Below are 24,033 nucleotides of genomic sequence, written 5' to 3' on the forward strand. Positions count from 1 at the left end.
AATCCATGCATCTCTCTCACATCAATGTCTCCCACCCCTGCCCTTTCTCTCTCTCTCCTTCCCTCTATTCTCTCTAAAAAAGAAAAAAAATCAACAGAAAAATTTCTTCAGATGAGGATTAACTAAAACTATATGTACAATATATATACCATCATTAGACTGTAAGTGTTTTTATCCAAAAATAGATATGGTAACCACATGACAGGATAGAGTATTAGCTGAGCTGTGTGGTCCTCATTTGTCATTTATGCATGCATCAAATCAACAGCTGTACACCTAAACTTATACCATGTTGTTAGTTACATCTCAGTGAAGGTGGAAAAAAACCTCAATTAAGTGAGTATTGTTTTAGGGAAGAACTACATTCCCATGTGCTTTATTTCTGGGGCAAATGACGACCAGATTAACTCCAATGGCTACTCCATCCATTGGTCAATCCCTGGTCCCCGAGGAGAGGACAGCCATGGAGCTTCCCCAGACCTCTCCCCATTCCCCTCTACGCGCCCCCTCCCGCCCCTCCCCGCGCTCTGGTTAGGCCAACAACGCAGCCTTCCCCTCCAGGGATCAGTCCTCACTTCTGGGTCTCCCAAGGCCCAACACCTTCTTTCCTCTGCCCCACGCTCTCCACAGGCCCATAGGGGAGCCTCCTGGTTCCCAGCCGGGGGACCAGACTTAGGGGGCTGCGGGGGGCCGGGGCCGGGGGAGTGTGGGTATCTCCTGGTCCCCCTCACCCAGATCACGGTGCAGCTGGAAAGGAGCAAAGGGTTTGGCCTGGCCTCAAAGCAAGCTGCCCAGCGAGGGGGGCAGGACCGGCTGCAAACTGGAACCTGGTGGCTCCCCTCTTGCTATTTTCTTTTTTTTAAGAAACAGAGTTTACATTAACTTTATTGTTGTTTTTAATTTATTTTTTAATATATTTTATTGATTTTTTACAGAAAGGAAGGGAGAGGGATAGAGAGCTAGAAACATCGATGAGAGGGAAACATTGATCAGCTACCTCCTGCACACCCCCTATTGGGGATGTGCCCACAAAGCAAGGTACATGCCCTTGACCGGAATCGAACCTGGGACCTTTCAGTCCACAGACCGACGCTCTATCCACTGAGCCAAACCAGTTTCAGGTGTTTTTAATTTATTGATTAAGAGAGGACGGGGTGGGAGGGAAGAAGGGAGAGAGAGAGAGATTTGTTGCTCCTCTTACTTCCAAGCTCACGGGTCACTTCTTGTATGTGCTCTGACCCACCACTCCCAGCCAGGGGCCTCCAGCTGCTTCTGACCTGCGTGGGCCGCGCACCGGCTGCCTCAGCATCCTTTAGGACCAGTGAGCTTTGGTCTTGACGATGGGACTACACAGTCTTGACATTTTCACTTCTTTCTAGGATGTTATGATGCTATTATTTATTAAAAATAAATGTGAGCACAAAAACAAAGAGAAGAAAACATTGCAAAAAGACTCAACATTGAAAAGCACCCTTTGGGGCACAGACGCAATGTTTCTCTCAGGCTCTCATCCTCGGCACCCGGTGAGGGGAGGAGAAATGAGGCCCCAGCGAGAGCAGGCGTGTTTATTAAAGCACAAATTCTGCACACGTTAGTAATAAATGCAGTCGTGAAAGCTTATGCTTACAATAAGTAGAGCTTCAGAAAACATATCAGCTAATGCATTACATGAAGAGCCTGCATCGATACATGCTTTGCAAAGATTTCCAGCAGCTCAGTGCCAACACAGTCCATCGCCCGAGGAGGAAGCTGTACTAAGTGAGACCAGCTAGAGGCCTCGGGGAGCCAGGTCAGGGCCAGGGCAGCACAGCGTGCTTCCGCTGACACCCCAAACCCCCATTCTCCCCAAGTGCTTGCAGCAGCACCGGGTTCCACTCCTGCCCACGTCACCCGGAGAAGTTCTGGAAGACTTCGGCAGCCTCCACCCAGCTTTGGAAGCAGGCCCGCCCCTGCTCCCGGATCTGCTTGCGCCCTTTGTCGGTGATGACCTCCCCACTGGGCTTCAGGATCACAAGCCTGGGGGTGGCTGTGACGTGGTACCTGGTCCTCAGCTCACTGCGGAGAGAAAGGTGCAGGCCAGGGGTCAGCGGGGTGGGGGAGCCGCTGCCACACCTCTACAGAGACCCTGTGTTCCCAGTCACCCCTGCACAGCCTTAGAGTCAAGCCCGCCGAGTCCGTGAGCCTCCTCCCTTACTGCGTCGCCCTCGCAGCCTCCCCAGTGTCTGCAGCTGGGCTGCTCGGGCCTGTGCTGCCCACGCCCCCAGCACAGACATAGCATGGCTGCTGTGCCTTCCGTCTTAGTTCATTTTAATTTAAATGTAAGGACCACGTGTTGCTCATGGCTATTTTACTACACAGTGCAGCTCTGAACCACAAAAACCCAATATAGTCATATGCTCTCCGCATCCCAGGAGGCTGACATATCAGGGTGGTAAACGTTGAAGTTCTGAGTCCTAAGTAAAGGCGCAGCCTTGCCCGGCTTTCTGCCCTCCCCACGCAGGGGCACACTGACAACGCTGTGGATGAGACCTCTCGGCTCCTTTCCCACCACGTGTGGCCCCATAAGAGGTTCGCACTCATTTAGGGAAAGGAGCATCGTCCTTAGTTTTGCAAATCTCCCCACACCCCTACCAGGGTTCTGCCCTCAGAACAGGACAGCTGATGGCAATCCCTCCAGTGCCCTGGACCAGCTCACAAGGGCCTCACATCACCAGCAGTCGATTGCCCCATCTTCCTGGAGAAGCGGTGCCTCTGAGAATGGGATCCCTGCATCCTTCTCCCACTTCTCTCCCCCAATCCCCCCACCCCCACGTCCTTCAAATCCATCAGGGTGTAGTCTCCCGCCCCTGGGGGTGGAGCCCACTTACCCAAGTTGGCGAACCCCCAAGACCTTCATCACCCTTCCAGGGCCCAGCAGCGGGACTGAAGGGAAGAGCAGGCGGTGCCCTAGACAGCTAGGGTAGCAGAGGCCCGTGGGCTTGCTGCTCAGTCCCCCTGACCCTCCTGGTACACAAAATGGCATTAACTAGCTGTGTGACCTGAGCACACTAGTTAACCTCCCCTGCACTGAGGATTAACAGAACCCACCTCCCAGAGTGTGAAGATTAAATGATGAATATGCACTTAACTCAGCTAAGGGCTTGGTGCAGTGTGGACAAAAAATGGGCCAGTACTAAACCTGACAAGCTGTGTGTGTGTGTGTGTGGGGGGGGGGGGGGGGGGCTGCATGGTGGCCTTACAAACTCAGACCTGAAGTTACCACATGGGATCGTCTGGAAGGAAAGCTTCTTCGCTAAAGTGGAGTCACGCCATGACCAGTGTGGCTCAATTGGTAGAGCTTCGTTCAGAGCACTGAAACTCTGCAGCTTCCAGCTCAGGTCAGGGCATGTATGGGAAGCAGCCCATTGATATTTCTCTTTGTCTCTCCCTCCCTCCCTGCCTCTCTCTAACATTAATTAAAAACATATATATCCTCAGGTGAGGATGTGAAAGAAAGATCAAGTCCTGGAAGGTAGTCAAGTGCTAGGCCGGTATCTACCTTGACAAAGGTCAAGGCTGAGCTTTGGAAGAGTAACCCTCTGTCCAGACCCCTCAGGGCACAACCCCCCAGCACAGGCAGAGACCACAAGCCCCCTCATTGTTATCAGGATCCTGTTGTTAACTGTCCTGTACCTGTCTGTGTAAAAGATGTGTCTGTTCCTTTCATTTTCATCCAGCCCCAGAGATTTCCCTGCTTGCTTCCTCCTGCCTCCCTAGTCTATCATCAATGAATTCCATGTGGCCCCCTTACCACTGCCCCCTCTGATTCTGATGTATAAAAGATGACTGGGAAAACTGTCATCTTTTTTTTTTTTTTTAAATATATTTTAATTGATTTTTTTACAGAGAGGAAGAGAGAGGGATAGAGAGCTAGAAACATCGACCAGCTGCCTCTTGCACATCCCCAGTAGGGGATGTGCCCGCAACCAAAGTACATGCCCTTGACTGGAATCGAACCAGGGACCTTTCAGTCCGCAGACCGACGCTCTACCACTGAGCCAAACCGGTTTTGGCTATCATCTTCTGAAGCATTTCCTCAATCCATTGAGATTTTGCTTCCCAGTAAATTGTCATCATTTTTGCTCAAATTAACACATAAAAATTCTTACAGGTTGGGACTTACGCTGACAATAAACGCTGGCTATTTTGACTGGGTGGACGGACACAGCCCAATTCCAGCTGGGCCAGGTGCCCAGTCTCGGCCCTTGGCTATACCAACCAGCACGGAATGGGAAACAAGCAGACTGGAACCAGTCACCCTGTGGAACATGGGAGAGAGGAAGGTGCGAGAAGGCGCAGCCCAGGACTCCACAGCCTCTTATCACCAGGAGACTGGATGGGGCAGGGGCCACACAGACAGCGAAGGCAGAGCCAGGGAGCTGCCCCTCAGGGGGTCCCCCCCCCCCCCAGACCAGCCCGGCCTGCGGGGTTCCAGCTAGGCGAATCCATAACCTTCCTTTGTTTCCCCTTCAATTTGCTGCCGTGGTTTCAAACATGGGCAACATTAAATCCAGCTGACACAGTAAATGGGCTCTGAGGAGCAAGGAGGAGGCTTGGAATAGACATTCTGTTTCTCCGGCTTATCCTGGAAGAGCACAGTGTGGCCTCAAATCCTCCGCCCGGCAGCCTCTGCCTGGAGACACTGTAACCTGGGAGCCGCACAGGAGCCATCCCTTCCCCTGGCCTCGGCTCGGTCCCCCTGGATGCTGAGCTGTGCCCAGAGAGAACAGCCGGTGCCTCGTGACTGGGCTGAGGGAAATGGTGGTCACAGAGCACTGTAACCCTTTCAGGGACATCTGAGAGCCCAGCTCCTCCTGGGCCTCGGTGCTGGTGCTGGTTTGGGTGCGGGTGCGGGTGCTGGTGCGGGTGCAACGCTGGTGTCCTCCCTTCACCTAACGCAGTGCCTCACACTCCCTGGCACAGCAGCCTCTCGGACACCATAGCAACTCCTGGCTCCAGTCTCTTTCCATCTCGGCCAACAGCAGACGGTTACAGAGCAAAACTCCCTACTTATCGCAGCCATGCACCCAACACACACCTGCAGACACAAAGCTCTGCACAGTGTCCAGTCTGACCTCAGGCTACAGAGAACCCCAAACACTCAGCACGCAGTGTCAGGCTCCAGCCACGGGGGGCACGGCCTCCCAGGCCACAGAGGCTCCAGTGTCCCCAAGGGCGCTCGGAGGAGGACTGCGAGGGGGCTCCCAGGTGGGGGATGTGGTATGCAGAGCCTTTCAGGGGGAGCGTGGGAGTGTTCTGGAACTTCAGTTGTCCGGTCTGGACAGAGCACAGGTGGGAAGGGCAGGGATGGCCGACACGTGTGGTCGGTGGCTGGAGGCAGGGAGGATGCAGACTGGGAGCCACAGCAGAGCCAGTAAGGGCACGCGGGACCAGACCCGTCTTTGATGGATGAAGCAGGTGTGAGAATAAGAATCCATTAAGTGGGGACTCTGAGGCTGGGGCTGGTTAGAACATTCTAGCAGACAGGCCTAAATTAAGTAGCAATGAGTAGAAAGACAGGAAAGGACTGGAGAGCCAGACTCTGCAGATTCAGGCCTTACAGGGATGCACTGGGTCAGTAAGTGCAGAAGGAGCTGGGTCCTCGGGCGGAAAGGCACAGTTGGCAGCTTGGCCCATGCACTGATTCGCCATGGCTCTGAGGGCTCCACCGGGACTGAACCACACCTGCTGGTTTTCCATCTGCCCCACCCTGGTCACCTGGAGGCCAAGGTCTCCATCCATGGGGCCGGGGCGGGTGTGTGTGTGTGTGTGTGTGTGTGTGTGTGTGTGTGTGTGTGTGTTAAGAACCAGGGAGGGGAGGGGAATACTCCAGAGCCCAAGTGAGCACAAGTGTTGTCAAGAGACAATCACAGAATGCGTGTGACATGCGCACTGAGAAAGCTTCACCTGCAGAGCACATGCCACAGGAATGCCCCCTGGCAAATGCAGCTGTTACTTCTCCCTGGGCCCATAACACAGGGAAGTAAGCCAGACAGGATGGCCTGTCGGTGGCGCTACCCCAAGTTCAGGCCTGGAAGGTCTCCCTCCTCTTGCCTACACGCCTCTGCCTGAGGGAAGCCAGTAAGCAGGCATGCCCCTGTCCAGGCAGAGGAGTTGCACTCACACTGATTTTGCGGGGGCAGCACTGCAAAGCCAAGGTCTAAGGAGCTCTGAGGACAAGGGGGCATGTCCCTCCCACCGGGCCTTTGCCGTGGTCCCAGCCCAGCCATGCCAACATGGCCTGAGGGCTCCATGGTGATTTCCTCTCTTCCTTCCATGAGTCGCCGTCAGCAGTCACCCGATGGACAGCTGTTACCATCGTAACTAGCTGGTTCATATCACAAATGGGAAGAAGGCAAAAGGGAGCCAGACATCGTCAGCATGGCTATCTGGCAGCTTCACCAGGGAGCTGCAACTTCACACACCCTCGTCTGTCCTTCCCCTGCAGATCCCTGCGGGAAGGGGGCCAACGAAGGGAAAGGGGTGCATGGGCAGGGAGGTCCCGGTGACACAGGACAGGAGCTTGCCTGTCAGTCTAACCTGAGAAAAGATAACTGGCTAGAGGGGGTAGCCACTGCCAGTGCACAGAATCCTGAAGGATTCACTGGAGGAGCTCCCAGTCACAATCCACAGCAAAGGAACCCTCTCTCCCGTGCTCCTCCGGCTTCGCTCCTGCTTCCTTGAACCGAACTAGCCTGCCTGGCACGGGGCAACACTGCCTGGCATATGGCCCCGGACCCCACAGGCAATGGCCTGCAGCTGGAACACAAGCTGAGCCAGCCAATGCAGGACCAGACTTGCATGTGGACTTCCTCCGTGGCAGAGGGAGGTGGGCCTCGGTGGGGAACTCCCCAATGTGACAGCACCAATACAGCTCCCACACTCCCCTCCCGTGGAGGCCTCAGGAATTCTTGTGGAAGTGAAAGAGCTCCACTCCCATCAGCAATGTGGGGACACAGAGGACACCCCACCAATGACATAGTCACCGCGGGAAGCCAGGGCCCGAGGGGGCCCAGGAGATATCTCCCCCACCCCAAAGCACCAAGCAGAGTGCTATGTTCTGAACACATCCTGCTTGGATGCTCCCTACATTTTTTAAAAATATGTATTTTTATTGATTTCAGAGAGGAAGGCAGTGGGAGGGAGAGAAACATCAATGATGACAGAGAATCCAAGATGGCTGCTCGGGTAGGCAACTAGCTGCAGCCGCACACAACAATTTCAAAAAATACAACTAAAATATAAAATGGACATTACCCAGAACTACAGGAAAGTCGACTGACTGGAAATCCTACAACAAGAAGCAAGGAGAAAACCAGAAGGAAGCGCGGAGGAGCTGTAAAAGCCTAAGGTACAGAGACACGCGGCGCACGCAGAGAGGACGGAGCCGGAGAGGAGGGAGGCCGAGTGCCTGGCTGGCGTTCCCAAGCGGGAAGCAGAGAAAAGCTCCGATTGTGCTGGGCCCAGCTCCAACTGCTCTGAACCCCAATTCTAGGCCAGACCCTGGGGACCCAGGCTCACCCATAGGGAGCTGGGCTGTAAGGCGGAACTCCAGGGAACGGCGAGAGGAGGTCCCGGAGGCGCGCACAGTGCGCACAGAGAAGGGCCGGCCGGCTGTGCCGCGGGATTGCCCTGACGGGAAGGAGACAGGGGCTCCAGACTGCTCTGAACGCCACCTCCAATCCCACTACCAACTGAACTGAACCCCAATACCGGATTCATTGGGGGAGAGCATAGACAGTTTGGCAGCAGGCGAAAATCGAGGGCACCTTTCTCTCAGAGGCGCTTGCAACAAGTACTGAAGGACCCTGAGTCTCAGGAGTCGCATAGGGCAGGGCTGACGAAGCCAAGGCTGTAGGCTCCACCCTGAAACCCCGCCCCATCAGGAAAGCTGCCTGCGAAAATGCCTAAACCAAATAGATCACAAACGAAAGAAATGGAGGACAAAAAGCGACTGGATATAGAGTTCAAAACCACACTTACAAGGTTTTTCAAGAGTCTCCTAGAAAAGGCCGATAAAATAAATGAGACCTATGAGGATATGAAAAGGGATCAACAAGAAATGATAATGGATCAACAAGAAATAAAGAAAACATTGTCTGAAATAAAAAATATTTTACAGAGTCCTAAAAACAGAATAGAAGATCGCAAGAATCAAGTCAAAGATTTGGAACATAAAGAGCCAGAAGACACTCCTCTGCAGAAGCTAGAAGGCAAGAGAATCCAGAAAATTGAAGATGATGTAAGAAACCTCTGGGACAACTTCAAACGATCCAACATCAGAATTATGGGGGTCCCAGAAGATGAAAGAGAGCAAGATATTGAAAACATACTGAAAGAAATAGTGACAGAAAACTTCCCCCACCTGGTGAAAGAATTGGACTTACAAGTCCAGGAAGCACACAGAACTCCAAATAAAAGGAATCCAAAGAGGACCACACCAAGACAAATCATAATTAAGATTCCAAGAGCAAAAGACAAAGAGAGAATATTAAAAGCAGCAAGAGCTAAGCAGGTGGTTACCTATAAAGGAACACCTATACGATTGTCAGCTGATTTCTCAACAGAAACCATGCATGCCAGACGGGAATGGCAAGAAATATTCAAGGTGATGAGTAGTAAGAACCTACAGCCAAAGATAATCTATCCAGCAAAGCTATCACTCAGGTTCGAAGGTCAGATAAAGAGCTTCACTAATAAAAAAAAAGCTAAAGGAGTTCATGACCACCAAACCAGAATTATATGAATTGCTGAAGGGGGTTCTTTCAGAAGAGAAAATAAATAAAGATAAAAATTATGAACAACAAATACGTAACTATCAACAAGTGAATCTAAAAACCAAGGAAACTAAAAAAAAAATCTGAGGAACAATATTAACTGGTGAATATAATAGAATCAGAGGTATGGAAGGGGAGTGAACTGATGATTCTTGGGGAAAAGGGGAGAGGGGAATCTGGGAAGAGACTGAACATAAATTGTGCACCTATGGATGAGGACAATGGGGGGTGGGGAAAGGACAGAGGGTGGGGTGAGAAGCGGGGGGGGGGGGGGGGGGAAGGAACATTTGTAATAATATGTACAATAAAAATTTATTTAAAAAAAAAAACAAAAAAAAAAACATCAATGATGAGAGAGAATCATTGATCTGCTGCCTCCTGCACGCCCCCACACTGGGGATCAAGCCCAAAACACAGGCATATGCTCTGACCAGGAATCAAACTGTGATCTCCTGGTTAATGGGTCGACACTCAACCACTGAGCTACACTGGCTGGGCTGCTCCCTACATGCTTTATCCACCTCGGTGGTGGTAACTTCCATTTGCTCCTTATCTGATCCCATGAATGCAGGCTGGGATAAGCAGAACTGAGGGCATAGCTCCAAGAACCCTACAAAATACCCCATTTCCAAACCTGCAGACAGCAATGACAGGGTTAACAAAGCGCAGTCTGGGAAGGGGCAGGGACAAGGAGCCAACTTCCCCATGGAAAGCCTGAGGCTGGTCCCTCCTGAGGTCAGGTTCCTGCCTGAGACCAGGCCAGATGCTGGGCGCCTGCGGGGCCAGATGCTGGGCGCCTGCGGGGCCAGCCCATGCGTGAGCAGTCCAGGCATGTGTGACGCATCCTATGCTAGCATCCCACGCCTGCCTGATCACCTACCAGCAGTCTGGGGCTGAGCTCTGCCAGGGCCTGAGCTCCTGGATTGACTACTGTCACTTTCTTTTCTTTTTTTAAAAATACATTTTTATTTATTTCAGAGAGGAAGGGAGAGGGAGAAAGAGATGAAAACATCAATGATGAGAAAGAACCACTGATCGGCTGTCTCCTGCACGCCCCTTTCTGGGGATCAAGCCACAACCTGTGCATGTGCCCTTGACCAGAATCGAACCCTGGACCCTTCAGTCCTCAGCTCTATCCACGGAGCCAAACCAGCTAGCGGAATGTCACTTTCAAAACTGTGTAACTTTGAAAGCTGTCCATAACTTGAATACTAAGCAAGTCAAAAGGCATTTTACAGCCGGCACCTGGCATGATGCTAAATGCATGCTTTTGCCCGGTGAATCCGGTCATGTGGGCCCGTCTTTGCATCTGTCCTGCTCCTGAGGGAAGCAGGCTGTTGGCCCGCTCGCAGCACGAAGCAGGTGTTGGAGAAGAACCCCTCCCCCGACTCCCCAGTCAGCTTCCACTGTTAATCGCCCAGAAGGATCTCCTTTGAGGACAATTAATTCCGGAGGATTCCTGCCATAGGGAAACCACAATCCGCAGGGAAACGCTCAGGTGCCGTAAACAAGGCCCAGAAACCTCCCTGCGGCGGCCGCGGGGGGAGGGGGGGGGGGGGACACGGGACTGGCATGCACCCCGGGAGGCGCTCTAAGCCCAGGCCTGGGCGCTGGCACCCAGACCGCCACCCACCCACCCAAGGGCCCGAGCCAGGCTCCCCTCTGGCCCGCCTCCAGGCCCCCCTCCACCTGCCCCTCCCCCTCCCCCTCCAGGCCCCCTTCCTCTCCCCCTCTTCCCTCCTCCTCCCCTTCCAGGCCCCCTCCTCTTCCCCCTCTCCCCCCGCAAGTCTCCTCCCGGCTGAGGAGCCCCGGGCTCAGCCTGGAGAACTGCAGCGATTCCTGGTTCATTCAGTGACTCCCGAAACCGAAACCCGCAAACAGGAACAGGACAAGACCCCTCTGGGCGGGGCTTGTGTCCCCTCCGACTTCGGCCTCCGCTGTGCCAGGGGCCTGTTCCTCACGGCCCGGCCGCCCCGACGGTCAGTCCCAGGCGGGAAGGATGGACCCAGGCCCCCCTCCCCCGGGCCCCTTCCGGGCCCGCACCGCCGGCCTGCGCCCCTCCCCTCCGGCCCCGCTCCGCCGGCCGGGCAGCACCCGCGGCCTCCCGCCGAGCACCGCCCGCCCCTCCCCTCAAACTGGCCTCCCGGGCGCTGGGGCTGCGCGCTTCGCGGCTCCGGGGTCGGGAAAGGCGGGCTCTCCGGGCGGGACGTCCGGGCTCCCCGGGAACCGCTCCCCGAACCGCTCCAGCCTCCCTGGGAACCTGCGCGCAAACTACTGTACCCACCCTACCGGGGCTCCTGACTGCGGGACAGGAGGGCGGGTGCGGGGGAGAGGGGCGCGGGGGGCGCTGGGGGCGCCGGGGAGACGGGCGCGGGGGGCGCCGGGGAGAGGGGCGCGGGGGGCGCCGGGGAGAGGGGCGCGGGGGGCGCCGGGGAGAAGGGCGCGGGGAGAGGGGCGCGGGGGGCGCCGGGGAGAGGGGCGCGGGGGGCTCCAGGGAGACGGGCGTGGGAAGGGGGGCGCCGGGGAGAGGGGCGCGGGGCGCGCCGGGGAGAGGGGCGCGGGGGGCTCCAGGGAGACGGGCGTGGGAAGGGGGGCGCCGGGGAGAGGGGCGCGGGGCGCGCCGGGGAGAGGGGCGCGGGGCGCGCCGGGGGGAGGGGCGCGGGGCGCGCCGGGGAGAGGGGCGCGGGGGGCTCCGGGGAGAGGGGCGCGGGGCGCCGGGATCCCCGCCGGCCGCACTCACTGGCGGAAGGGATCGTGGAAGGGGATCGCCAGCCAGGAGCCCGGCAGCGGGCGCAGGAAGGCCTCCATGTCCCGGGCGCTGCGGTCGGCGGACACGAGCACCACGGCCAGGGGCGCCGGCGGGCGCGCCCGCTCCACCAGCTCCGCGTAGAAGCGGCGCAGCAGCGGCGTGAAGTCCCGGCTGAGCGCGCACCGGCCGGAGGAGAAGTACAGCGCCACCAGCTTGTCCCGCAGGAAGGCCTCCGCCTCCTCCGCCTCCACCTCCGCCTCCATCCCCCCGCCGCCCGCCGCCAGCCGCCGGCCCAGCAGCACGTCCGCCATGGCTGCGGGAGCGGGCAAACAGTCCCGGGCAGCGGGTCTGCGGGGAAGACCGGCGGGAACTCAGGCTCCCGCGGCGCCTCCGGCAGCGAGTTGCCCGCGAGCTCTAGCGCTGCCCGCCGCCCCGCCCCGCCCCGCCCTTCAATGTTTGGGAGGGTGCTCTTACCAACTGAGTCCCCAGCCAGGGCACGAATGCAATATTTTAAAACCTCAAAATTGCCCTAGCCGGTTCTGCTCAGTGGATAGAGCGTTGGCCTGAGGACTGAAGGATCCCGGGTTTGATTCCTGGCAAGGGCACATTCACATGCCTGTGTGGAGTGTGCCGGAGGCAGCCAATCAATGATTCTGTCTCATCATTGATGTTTCTATCTCTCTCCCTCTCTGAAATAAAAATATATTTAAAAAAATAAAAACTCAAAACTAATGCCCAAAAGTTCAAGATGAACAAAACATCAAACATGGAAATAAGACAGTATGACCCCCTGCCCTCAGACTCAGAGGGCAGGCACCTCCCCCTGTCTGCACCCTCCCTCCCTCCCCCTACACACACACACACACACACACACACACACACACACACACACAAACCCCTAGGCGAATGAGGACAATTCATTGTGCCGGCTCTGGAGAGGGAGGGGTAGGGCTGGGGAGGGGGAAGGTAGATGCCTGGGAGCAAGGCTGTCCTCTCCAGCACCATGACACTGACACGTTGGGACACTGTGCACGTGGCAGAGCCGGGGCTGCGTGCCCATTCCGCTGCCGGACGGATGGCCCATGAGGAGCGCTACCACAGCCCCGTTCACTGTCGTCTCAGAGGAGTAGGAATTTACAGGCAAAACTCAACTCTTCAAAGTCTCCCATCTCCAAGTTGGTTCTCAACAAAGTTGTTCACGGAAAATGTCTCAGTTGTCAAACAAAACCAGTTCTTGGCCCAACAATCCTTTTGTGCTGATACTGTATGGTCAGATCCATGTCTCTCAGGCATGAGTACGGGTCAGTTTACACTAAACCTCCATTTGTTAACATCTCAGGAAATTGTGCTGTGAATATTTTTTGCTTTTGTTGATACTGATTATTATTGTTGTTGTTGTTATTAAGCTAGAGGCCTGGTGCACGAAATTCATGCATGGGGGAGGAAGGGTCCCTCAGCCCAGCCTATACCCTCTTTCAATCCAGGAACTCTTGGGGGATGTCCACAGGATCAGGCCTAAACTGGCAGTCTGACATCCCACTTGCAATCCAGGACCACTGGCTCCTAGTTGCTTGCTTGCCTGCCTGCCTGCCTGCCTGATCACCCCTAACCACTCACCTGCCTGCCTCATCACCCCTGACCACTCTGCCTGCCTGCCTGCCCCTAACCCCTCTGCCTGCCCGCCTGATCGCCCCTAACTGCTCACCTGCCTGCCTGATCCTTCCTAACCACCTCTGCCTTGGTCCCTGCTGCTGCAGCTTCATCTGGAAGGACATCCAGAATGATATCTGAAAGGTCGTTTGGCTGTCTGGACTAATTAGCATATTATGCTTTTATTATTATAGATATATACAATAAGTCACTATGATTCCTAAGGTTAGTAATAGCAACAAAGTAAAAAGGAAAGTTGTGAGAACAATAGAGCTTAAAAAAGAAGTAATTGCTAAGTATGATAGAGATGTTTGAGTGTCTGATCTGGCTACCGAGTTTGGCGTGGCGAAGTCAGTGATGAGCACACTTTTAGAACATAAAGAGGCCATCCAGGATGCTGATGGTGCTAAGGCTGTGACCGTGTTCACCGAACAATTACAGGCAATGAAGAGGCAGGAAACTGTTGCTGATGTGGATAAAGGGCAAGCAGCAGGGAACAGCATTTCGGAGGCAGTGATGTGTGGAAAGCAAAGATGCTGCTGCCTGACCGCCTGACCCTGGAACAAGGCTGCCCCGGCGTTAAGCCTGGATAAATGCAAGGAGAGTGGTGGCCTCGTCGGTGCGTGGCTGCGGCCTCTGACAAAGCGGGTGAGGATAATTGCGGGACAGAATTTCAACAATCCGGAGCGGCAGGGGTCCTATTCCCCAAGGAGTGTTCGTTGTGATGAGACAGCCTCTCTGGGAGAACATGCCCAGGAGGACCTGCATCCCACGGCAGGCTCAGTGCTGGGCACGAGCCATGGAGAACAGGCAGTATGACTGAGTGTGGGAGGAAGTGCTACTTTTCATTGAAGCATCTCCTGAAAACCCTCTCATTTTCAAGAAAAACAATGTCATAAAAAACAAGTTGAATGCGATATGGAGACCTCATAGCACAGCTTGGGTAAACAGGCAGTTTCTTACTGAGTGGATTCATGAAGTGTTTGCGCCGTGTGCAAAGAAATACCCTGGGAACACACTGCCACTCAGGGCCTTCCTGTCCAGGACGGGGCTGCCTGCCTGCAGCCTCGGAGCAGAGTCGGGAGGAGCTCAGCTTCCTCACTGCCCAGTCCTTGCCACCAGTGAGCTCCTCCCCTTCAGCCCACGGCCCAGCAGGTCGTTTCTACCTCCACACAAAGGTCTTGTTTCAGCGGTGGTTTTCTTTTTAGTCTCCTCGCCCAATATATTATTCAATATTCGCTATTCAAAATTAATGTGTTTTTATTGAGTTTTAGAGAGAGAAAGGGGGAAGAAAGAGAAACATCAATGTGAGAGAAACATGCACACACCCTGGGTATGTGCCCTGACTGGGAATCAAACCCAAGTCCTTTTGGTGTTTAGGATAACACTCCAACCAACTGAGCCATCGGCCAGGGCAGAGGTGTTTTGAGGTGACCTGTGAGGCCAAGGCAAACTCATAGGTCAACAGAGCCAAATATTAACAGTACAACGATTGAAATTTCTTTTGAGAGCCAAAAACCGACTTTTGTGCATGGGCCACAAAGTTTCAATCGCACTGTACATGCATGCATGCCTGCCCGGGTATTTTGTGGAAGAGCCACACTCAAGGGGCCAAAGAGCTGCATGTGGCTCGCGAGCCAAACTTTGTCAATCATTGCTCTAGAGTCTAGACACTAGAGCAAAGTGAGCCTGGAGCAAGTTACTGTTGCGGGTGGGAGATGGAGGGAAAGCAAAGGTGAGAGACATAAGTAAAGTCAGTGTCGAGGAAAAATTAGAGGGAAGCTATCCTGCAACTTCTAGGAAATCTCCACCAATGGAGCAAAGAAAAAACAAAAGACCTCTATTATTTTGTGAGCACCAAACCAAACTGGGTTGGGGTCTCAGACTATTCGCTCATATGATTGCAAAGACAGACACAAACTCCCAGATTTGAGAGGGTCATCGGGCCACTAGTATGCATAAATGGTCTTTGTTTAATCTCTTCCCACCCTCTGAGAATCATCAGTCTGTTCCATTTCCATGCCTCTAATTCTATTTTACTTACCAGTTTATTCTGTTCATTAGATTTCTTATTTGTTTATTTTGATTTTTAGATTCAATTGTTGGTGGATATGTATTTATTGCCATTTATTGTTCATATTTTTGTTCTTTTTCTTCTTATTCCTCTTCTTAAAGAAGAACCTTCAACATTTCATGTAATCCTGGTTTGGTGGTGATGAACTCCTTTAGCTTTTTCTTGTCAGTGAAGCTCTTTATCTGACCTTCAATTCTAGATGATAGCTTTGCTGGGTAATCTCAGTTGTAGGTCCTTGCTTTTCATCAATTTGGATATTTCTTGCCACTCCCTTCTGGCCTGCATAGTTTCTGTTGAGAAATCAGCTGACAGTCATATGAGCATTCCCTTATAGTAAGCAACTGCTTTTCTCTTGCTGCTTTTAATATTCTCTCTTTATCTTTAACCATTGGCATTTTAATTATGATATGTCTTGGTATGGGCCTCTTTGAGTTCCTCTTGTTTGGGACTCTCTGTGCTTCTGTACTTGTAAGTCAACTTCTTTCACCAGGTAGGGGAAGTTTTCTGTCATTATTTCTTCAAATAGGTTTTCAATATCTTGCACTCTCTCTTCTCCTTCTGCTACCCCCATAATGAGAATGCCAGTATACTGTCCCAGAGGCTTCTTACACTATCTTCATATTTTTGGATTCTTTTTTCTCTTTGCTCTTCTGATTGGGTGCTTTTTGTCTCCTCATATTTCAAATAATTGTTTTGGTTCTCAGAATTCTCTATTCTAATGTTGACTCTCTGTATATAATTATTTATTTCAGTCAGTGCATGCTTAATTCTGACTGGTCCTTTTCCATGTCTTTGGTATTCTCACTAATATCCTTGAAAGTCTCACTAAGTCCCTTGAAGGTCTCATGAAGATATTTGAATAACTTTATAACTGGATTTGAACTTCCATTTCTTTCATTTGTGACATGTTTCTTTGTCTCTGAATTTTGGCTACTTCCCTGTGTTTGTTTCCATATGTTGGGTAGAGCTGCTATGTCTCCTGGATTTGGTATAGTGCCTTTGTGTAATAGATGTCCTATAGGTCCCAGTGGCTCTACCTCCCCAGAGCTGGGAACTCTAAGTGCACCCCAGTGTTGGCTGTGTGCACAGTCTTGTAGTTGAGCCTTGATTGTTATGGTGTCACTGGGAGGAATTGACTTCCAGGCCCATTGGCTGTGAGGACCAGCTGGGAATACAGTGGAAGAGCAGCTGGGCAGGAGACACCCCTAAGGAGCAGGACTTGCTTCAGTGGGGCTTTGGTGCTCACTGAGTCTGCCTCTTGAGTGTGTCACTTGTGTATAGAGTTGTACGCTGCTGTGGTCTGAGTCTGTCCACTGGGTGCACTGGCTCTGGGGCCTCCAGGGAGGTGTAAAGTCAGCCACTGCCTGGGGCCACCTGGCAAGAGCTACAGGTGGGATCTGAAGATGGCTGCTATTTGTTATTTATATTGGGCTTGGAGGTGCTCAGGTGAGGCCCAGCTGTGAAGCAGGCAGGTTGGTGCTGGGGATGGGTCTTGGTCCTTTTATTAATAAGTTTGGGACATGCTGACAACAACTGCTGCTTATCTGAGAGATTTTAGCAACTGTAAAAGTGCTAGGACAGGCCATTCACATGGAAAAGCCGCTGCACACAGCTTAGGTAGGGCTATAAATTGGATGGTATGGGGTCCCAGGGACTCAACAGAGAGGCACAAATAGTATGCTTTTGCAGACTCAGATATGGTTGCCAGTTAGTCCTCCAACAGGGGAAGTCTTGGCATAGGAACAATGACCCCTGCAAGCACCTCTGTCTGGTAGAAAGCCGTCCCCTAGTTCCTGCCCTAATGCCAGACAATCCAGTTCCTCCCCATATGTGTCTGGGTCCCCCAATGCCTCCTGGTTCTGGAGCTCAAAGGAAGTGAGTCCAAGTAAGTTTGTGCACTGGCCCTTTAAGAGGGACACCTGGTTCTCCAACAGCTTCTGTTTTCGTCAGCCACAATCTCCCTTGGTTTTTACAGCCCAAAGTTATGGGGACTTCTCTTCCCAGCTCTGGGACCCTGGGTAGGGGGTCTGGTGTGGGCCCGGGACCCCTTGCTCTTCACAGCACACTCTACAGGGACGAGCTCCTTCTGGATTAAAAAAATGGCACATGTGGGTGTTGGACCAGCCATTCCACACCTCTACCCCTCCTACCAATCTCAATGTGCTTTCTTCTTTACTTCTCTACTTATAGGACTTCCATTCAGCCAGCTTTCAGGCAGTTCTGATTGATGGTTGTCCTGTATTTTGTTGAAATTTTGATGTGGATTGTGGGAGGCAGAGAGTACCAGCATTTACCTAGGCTGCCATCTTGGTTCCTTCTCTCTATCAGCTTTTCAATAAGAGTATTTACTCCTGTTGACCTTCTGGTTCCCACCAGTTATTTTCCTAAAAAGAGAAACTTTTACAGTTGCAGCCCTGACACTATTCCCCAGCATTTGACCCAGAGCAGAGAGATGCATACCACTTGTAAATCACAGTCAGCCTCAAACTAATGTCAACACACTGACACCTGGATCCTGGTCTAGCCCCTCCCCACCCCCCTTACCCCACAAAAGAACAACAGTGCCACCAGGGAGCTTGTCAGAAACACAAGCTCTTAGGCACTCAGAATCACAAAACTCTCCCTCCTCTCTTTCTTTTTAAAATTCAGGTCTCATATCAAGAGTCTCCTACAGCTTTATTAAGGTATAATTTATATAGGTACTAGAGGTCAGTGCACATATTCGTGCATGGGTGGGGTTCCTCAGGGTGGCTTGCAGGGATTGGGCTGAAACCTGCAGCACAATGCTGCCTGCCACTCCTGCCTGCCTGCTCCCACTCCTGCTCATCCCGGCCCTGCTACACCTGCCATGGGCTCGTGCCTGCAGCAGTGCTTGCTAGTCATGAGCCCTGTGTCTGACGCCCAACTTTAGGGTGATAAGGGAGGGGGGGGCAAGACATGATCAGCCCTCCGGGCGGGTGGTGGGATGCCCTTGCTGGCCTGGGATCCAGACCCATCCCACTGACGTTTGCCCCAGTTGTTGGGAGCCACCTAATGGCACTTCTATTTAATTTCTTCCTTGCAGAGTGTCTAGGGAGGGGAAGCAGCTGCAGTGCCAGAGGTCGACTTCCAGGAGGCCGGCAGTGGAGACGGGATCATGCTGGCATCACAGGTTCATAGGTGCCTGGCCCGATCTCCGGAAATTGGACCTGCAAGACTACTGAGGAAGTGAGTGGCTGCTACCTGGGTGGTGGGCCACCTGGACAGGTCAGTCAGCTGAACGGCCCTCCCGTTGTGGGAGCGCACTGACCACCAGGGGACAGCTTCTGCGTTGAGCATATGCCCCCTGGTGGTCAGTGAGCGTCATAGCAACCAGTTGACAGGTCGATGGGTCATTCAGTTGCTTAGGCTTTTATATATATAGATCATAAAAACCTATTTTAGCATAGCTAGAAGGTATGCAAATTCCCAATAAACACAAAAATTTGCATATCTTCTTCAAGCAATCTACTCAATCTTTTGCACTTTTACTTAAACTGTCTTCTTGTTAAAGAGTCCTTAATAATATTCTCATCTTTGATTTCTTCTAAGTTTTATAGGTGGCTCAGTCGTTGAGTGTCGACCTATAAACCAAGAAGTCACAGTTCAGTTTCTGGTCAGGACAAATACCTGTGGTGCTGGGCTTGATCCCCAGTCAGGGGCATGCAGGAGGCAGCTGATCAATGACTCTCTCATCATTGATGTTTCTCTCTCTCTCTCCCTCTTCTTTCCTCTCTGAGATAAAACAAAAACAAAAACAAAACAAAAAATCACTATCTATTTTAAGTGAAAAATTAATTTTAGTAAATTGAGTTGTTCAACCATTACCAATTATTCCAGCCTCATTTGTTGAAAAGGCAATCTTCTTTTCCCAATGAATTACTTTCCTACCTCTGAGGTAGGAAATATAAAGATTAATTTCAGGACTTTCAATTGTATCACTGAGATGATAGGTAGGTAGACAAATAGGTAGGTAGGTAGATAGGAAGGTAAATAGGAAGGTAGATAGGTAGGTAGATAGGAAGGTAGACAAATCAATCTACTACCGTGTTTCCCCCAAAATAAGACATCCTCCGAAAATAAGACCTAGTGCATGGAAAGATAAGACATCCCCTGAAAATAAGACCTAGCGCAACTTTGGGAGAAAAAATTAATATAAGACACTGTCTTATTTTTAGGGAAACAGGTTAGTAGATATACCCCCATCCCATACAATGCTATCTGGGTTATTGTTGATTCATAGTACTTTTTTAAAACAGGAAGTATTAGTTCTCCAAATTTATTTTTATTTTTCAATATTTTTTGCTATTCTGAGTCTTCTGCATTTCTGTTAAAAATGTAGGATCAGCTTATTCATTCCTCCAGCAAAGCCTGCTGGAATTCTTATAGGGACTTCCACATTAATTATGAGTCTGCTGAACCATGAACAAAGAAAGTCTCTTCCTTTATTTAGACCTCCTTTAATTTGTAGGTTACACTTTTATTAAATTTATTCCTAAATATTTTAACCTTTTTGATGCTGTTATGAATGTAATTAATTCTATTTTGGGTAGTTCATTGCTGTATTTATCGAATGCTGGTAAGGATACCCTCTATTTTCTGAGTCTGTGAAAGACTCACATTGGCATTTTTTTTTTTTTACAGATCTGGTAACATTTGCCAGTGAAGCTTTCTGGCCCTGGGCCAGAAAGGGGAGAACAGGCCCTTCCCACCCAGAACAGGTAATTCAATTCCAGCCAGCAACTAACTTTAAACAATGTGTTCATTTACATTTGAATGGCTACGCCTGTTGATAGCCCAAGGGCAAGTTTACATGTAAACAAGTTTGCTTCTCAGTTCCCAGGGCAGAAAAAACAAGGTTTAAAATTATTAGATTTTAAAATTTATTCTTTAAAATATAAAAGTTTATTAATTAAAAAAACCCAAGGAAATTTAAAAACCTGATGAACAATATTAACTGTTGATTATAGTGGAATCAGAGATATGGGAGGGGAGTGGACTGACAATTCTCAGGGAAGAGGGGAGGTGGTGGTAAGAGACTGAACATAAACTGTGTACCTATGGATGAGGACAATGGGGGGGTGGGGAAAGAGCAGAGGGTAGGGTGGGAACCTGGTGGAGGGGGAAAAAAATGAGGAACTTTTGTAATAATATGAATAAACATTGATTTAAAAAAATAAATTAATGTGTGAGAAAATGAGACAGCATCCTGCAGGCGAAAATCATTTAATACAAGGATTTCCCTGTCCTGCAGGTTTCCTGTTGTTTTTTGGGGTGTGGGTTTGTTAATCCTCACCTGAGAATATTTTTCCATTCACTTTTAGACAGAGTGAAAAGGAGAGAGACAGAGATAGAGGAGGGAGGAGGGAGGAGGAAGAAGGGAGGAGGGAAAAGAGAGAGATTGCTGTTTTCTGCACATAACCCAACAGGGCCAGGGATTGAACCTGCAACTCAGGTAGGTGCCCTTGATGGGAATCAAACCCTTGACCCTTTGGTGTATGAGCCAATGCTCTAACCACTTGGATAAACCAGTCAGGGCTCTATTTATTTTGTTTTAAAAGGTATTACTGGGTATCCTTCCAGGAACAAAATGAAGTAATCTAAAGACACCTAAGTTTGTTTCTGATGAGATTACCAACATCATTTGAATGTGAAAGCATGAAGCCTGTTTTCAGTGAAGACCCAAAGTCTTCCTAATGGCCGACAGCAGATGAGGTAATTGGAACTAGCAAAGCCTGGCTGTAAACAGGCAAAACACAGAAATGCCACGTGCTGATGATCTGAGCAACCTGAACAACACAGTCACAGAACCCCAAACAGAACAGCTTTAATCGTCCACAATTTCAGTCCTTTAAGAATAAGACTCTTACCTATATATACACTCAGTGGCCAGATTATTATGATCTCTGAATGCATAATAATCTGGCCACTCAGTGTATATCCTAAATAATAAAAGGCTAGTATACAAATTGTTCCCTCAACCAGGAGTTTGACCAGCAGGCAGGCCAGCCAACCGCCCATGTCCCCTTCCCCTGACAAGGCTGAGCAGACCCCACCCATGCACAAATTTATTTACACACACACACACACACTGAGTGGCCAGATTATTATGCATTCAGAGGTCATGATAATCTGGCCACTCAGTGTATAAAAAGCTAGCGACAACACCAGAATGACCAGAATGACCAGTGGCTAAAACGCCCACTGTGACTACCACCCACAGCACCCCCCCCCCCCCCCCCCCGCCATGGCCAGCTCCACCCCCAATCGGCCTCCCACCCCAATCAGGAGTGGGGCCCGTGGGCCAATCACCCTCAGCCCCTCCTCCCAGCCAGCCTGGCCTTGATCAGCCCCAATCAGGACGGGCCAGCAGGTCAACCTCCTGCTGTCTTTTTCTCCCAACAGGCCCAGCCCTGATCTGCCCCGATTGGGGCCAGGCCAACCAGACTCCATCTGTGCACTAATTCGTGCACTGGGCCTCTAGTATTGATATAAAAATTAACCTAGAGCTTTCAAACAGTAGAAGGTTCAGCCAAGGTTATTAGGAACGTATAAGCATGTCCTCATCACCCCTGAGATACAGCCTTGCAAATATTAAAACCTCCTGTTGTTTAACTACCACCAAAATCCCCAGACAGTCTGGAGTGTGCTTCTTTGGTAGCAGGTTCCTGGGTCTCAATTCCAGTGTGTGAAGACCAGGAGTCTGAATGTAATATCGTCCACCCTCAGCCACGGATGCAGCTGCTTCTCACAGTGCACTGAGATGCAGCCAAGAATTTATCTCTCTCACGGGTCCTTCGTAAAGACATCTATGCTTGATGATTAGCAAAATTAATGTGCAATAAATTCCCATTTCCTAGCTCTAACTCCTTTTTACCTCAGAGGAGTCAATAACACTAACAAGTTATAAGCACAATGTCAGACACTGAGGAAAAAGCACACAAAAAGCCACCTTTTAAAGATATAAAGTACCAACTGAATTTTCTGGAAGGGCTCATCTGGACTCATGGGAGATGATTAAAAGCATGTTATCTCTCTCATCACTGATGTTTCTATCCCTGTTTTCCTCTAAATCAACAAAAATACATATTTTTGAAAAGAAGCACAAAATTATATTAACATTAGAGGCCCAGTGCATGGTTTTGTGCACCTGTGGGGTCCCTCAGCTTGGTCTGGGGGATCAGGCAAAACCAGATCTGACGTCACCCAAGGGGTCCCGGATAGCAAGAGGGCACAGGTCAGGCCAAGGAACCCCACAGGTGCATAACCAGGGCTGGGGAGGGATCGCAGGAGAGCTCCAGGGCATGTCCAGACCATCTCACCCAGTCCTGATCAGCAGGTCCCCAGCAGCAAAGCTAACCTATCAGGCAGAGCATCTGCCTCCTGGTGGTCAGTGCACGTCATTACGACTGGTTGAACGTCGCACAGTTGGAGGGACAATTAGTGTGTGTATATATATATATATATATATATATATATATATATATATATATAGTCCTTAAAAAGAACACTTAATAAACATATGACAATTTTATATTATAGACATAATTTCGCAAAGAGCAAAGGAATATTGGTAATATGGTTGATTATAAAAGGGGCTATTAAGTCAAAACTAGGATTCTCTCACCCTGGCCAGGTAGCTCGTTATCCTTATAGGCCAAGGTTGTGGCTTCCATCTCTGGTCAGGCCACATATAAGAAGCAAACAGTTAATGCATAAATTAAATAAACAACAAATTGATCTCTCTCTTTGAGGTCAATTTTAAAAACAAACCAGGATTCTCTTCACAGAATAAGGAAAACATGAAAATACTAAGGTGACCTTGCCGAGACCGGTTTGGCTCAATGGATAGTGTCGGCTTGGGGACTGAAGGGTCCCGGGTTCGATTCCGGTCAAGGGCATGTACCTTGGTTGCGGGCATATCCCCAGTAGGGGGTATGCAAGAGGCAGCTGATTGATGTCTCTCTCTCATCGATGTTTCTAGCTTTCTATCCCTCTCTCTTCCTCTCTGTAAAAAATCAATTAAAAAAAAAAAAAAAAAGACCAACATGCTATTGGCTAGTCCGCTGGGAGAATTAGAATTAAATTGAAAATACGATGCAATTTTGTTTTACTTTTTGTTCTTGAAAAGCCAAATACCATGCTGCTTCACTAAGAGTTACGATGCCCAAGCGGCAGGAGAGCTGAGCCCTCCACAGGGAGCTGAGCTGCCCGGGGAGCAGGTACAGCGAGCAGAACCTGGTGAGTCATCAGTGCCGTCAGCAGCTCTGTAGCTTCACTTTCTCAGGACGAAGACGTGCTCTCGGTTCCTCGGCTCCATTCCCGGCGCGTGGAGAAGCACGCAGCAGCCCAGCTGCACTGGCCGCATCACACCCTGGCAATCGCCGGAACCCGAGGGAGGTTCTGTGGCTTAAGGAAAGCAGCTGGCTCTGCTTAGTGTGTGTGGGACCAAGGCTACTATTCACAGCAGAAATTTAAGATGGAATGTCCAAAAACTAGTGAATGTTAACGCCTGTAAGCTGTATCCTCCTAGAAACATCATCTTTTATTTTTTCCCCTCACTAAACTTTCGTTATTTTAATGGGTCTCAAAATTCAGTGACAGATTTTTGGTCATGTTGTTTCCATTAAAAAGTACTGATTTTAAAAACTAATAACTTAAAAACTGCCACACACACAAAAGAACCAAATGGTCCACAAAACATTCTCCTTTCCTTCTGAAGGTTT

The 24,033-nt window shown here is 50.7% G+C and overlaps 1 protein-coding gene and 1 long non-coding RNA gene across 2 annotated transcripts; one reads left to right on the forward strand and one right to left on the reverse strand.

Moving 5' to 3' along the window:
* Positions 1–931: 931 nt before the first annotated feature.
* NXNL2 (nucleoredoxin like 2) lies at positions 932–11,886 on the reverse strand. Its single transcript, XM_084899088.1, has 2 exons — positions 11,557–11,886; positions 932–2,055 (listed from the first exon to the last, which is right to left on the reverse strand). Exons 1-2 carry the CDS (start codon positions 11,874–11,876, stop codon positions 1,887–1,889), a joined length of 489 nt encoding a protein of 162 aa, XP_084755214.1. The 5' UTR covers positions 11,877–11,886; the 3' UTR covers positions 932–1,886.
* Positions 11,887–20,590: 8,704 nt separating this feature from the next.
* On the forward strand, positions 20,591–23,971 carry LOC311630133. Its single transcript, XR_014796324.1, has 2 exons — positions 20,591–21,022; positions 23,439–23,971. It is a non-coding gene; the product is annotated as an uncharacterized lncRNA (long non-coding RNA).
* The last annotated feature ends 62 nt before the right edge of the window (positions 23,972–24,033 follow it).

Source organism: Pipistrellus hanaki (genome assembly GCF_964339955.1).
Source record: "Pipistrellus hanaki genome assembly, chromosome: 11".
Taxonomy (NCBI): domain Eukaryota; kingdom Metazoa; phylum Chordata; class Mammalia; order Chiroptera; family Vespertilionidae; genus Pipistrellus; species Pipistrellus hanaki.

Excerpts from the sequence above, each read along its gene's own strand:
- NXNL2 (XM_084899088.1), bottom strand. The coding sequence starts at position 11,876 with ATGGCGGACGTGCTGCTGGGCCGGCGGCTGGCGGCGGGCGGCGGGGGG. Across the intron at positions 2,056-11,556 it reads TTCCACGATCCCTTCCGCCA|TGAGCTGAGGACCAGGTACC; the intron begins GTGAGTGCGGCC and ends TTCTCTCCGCAG.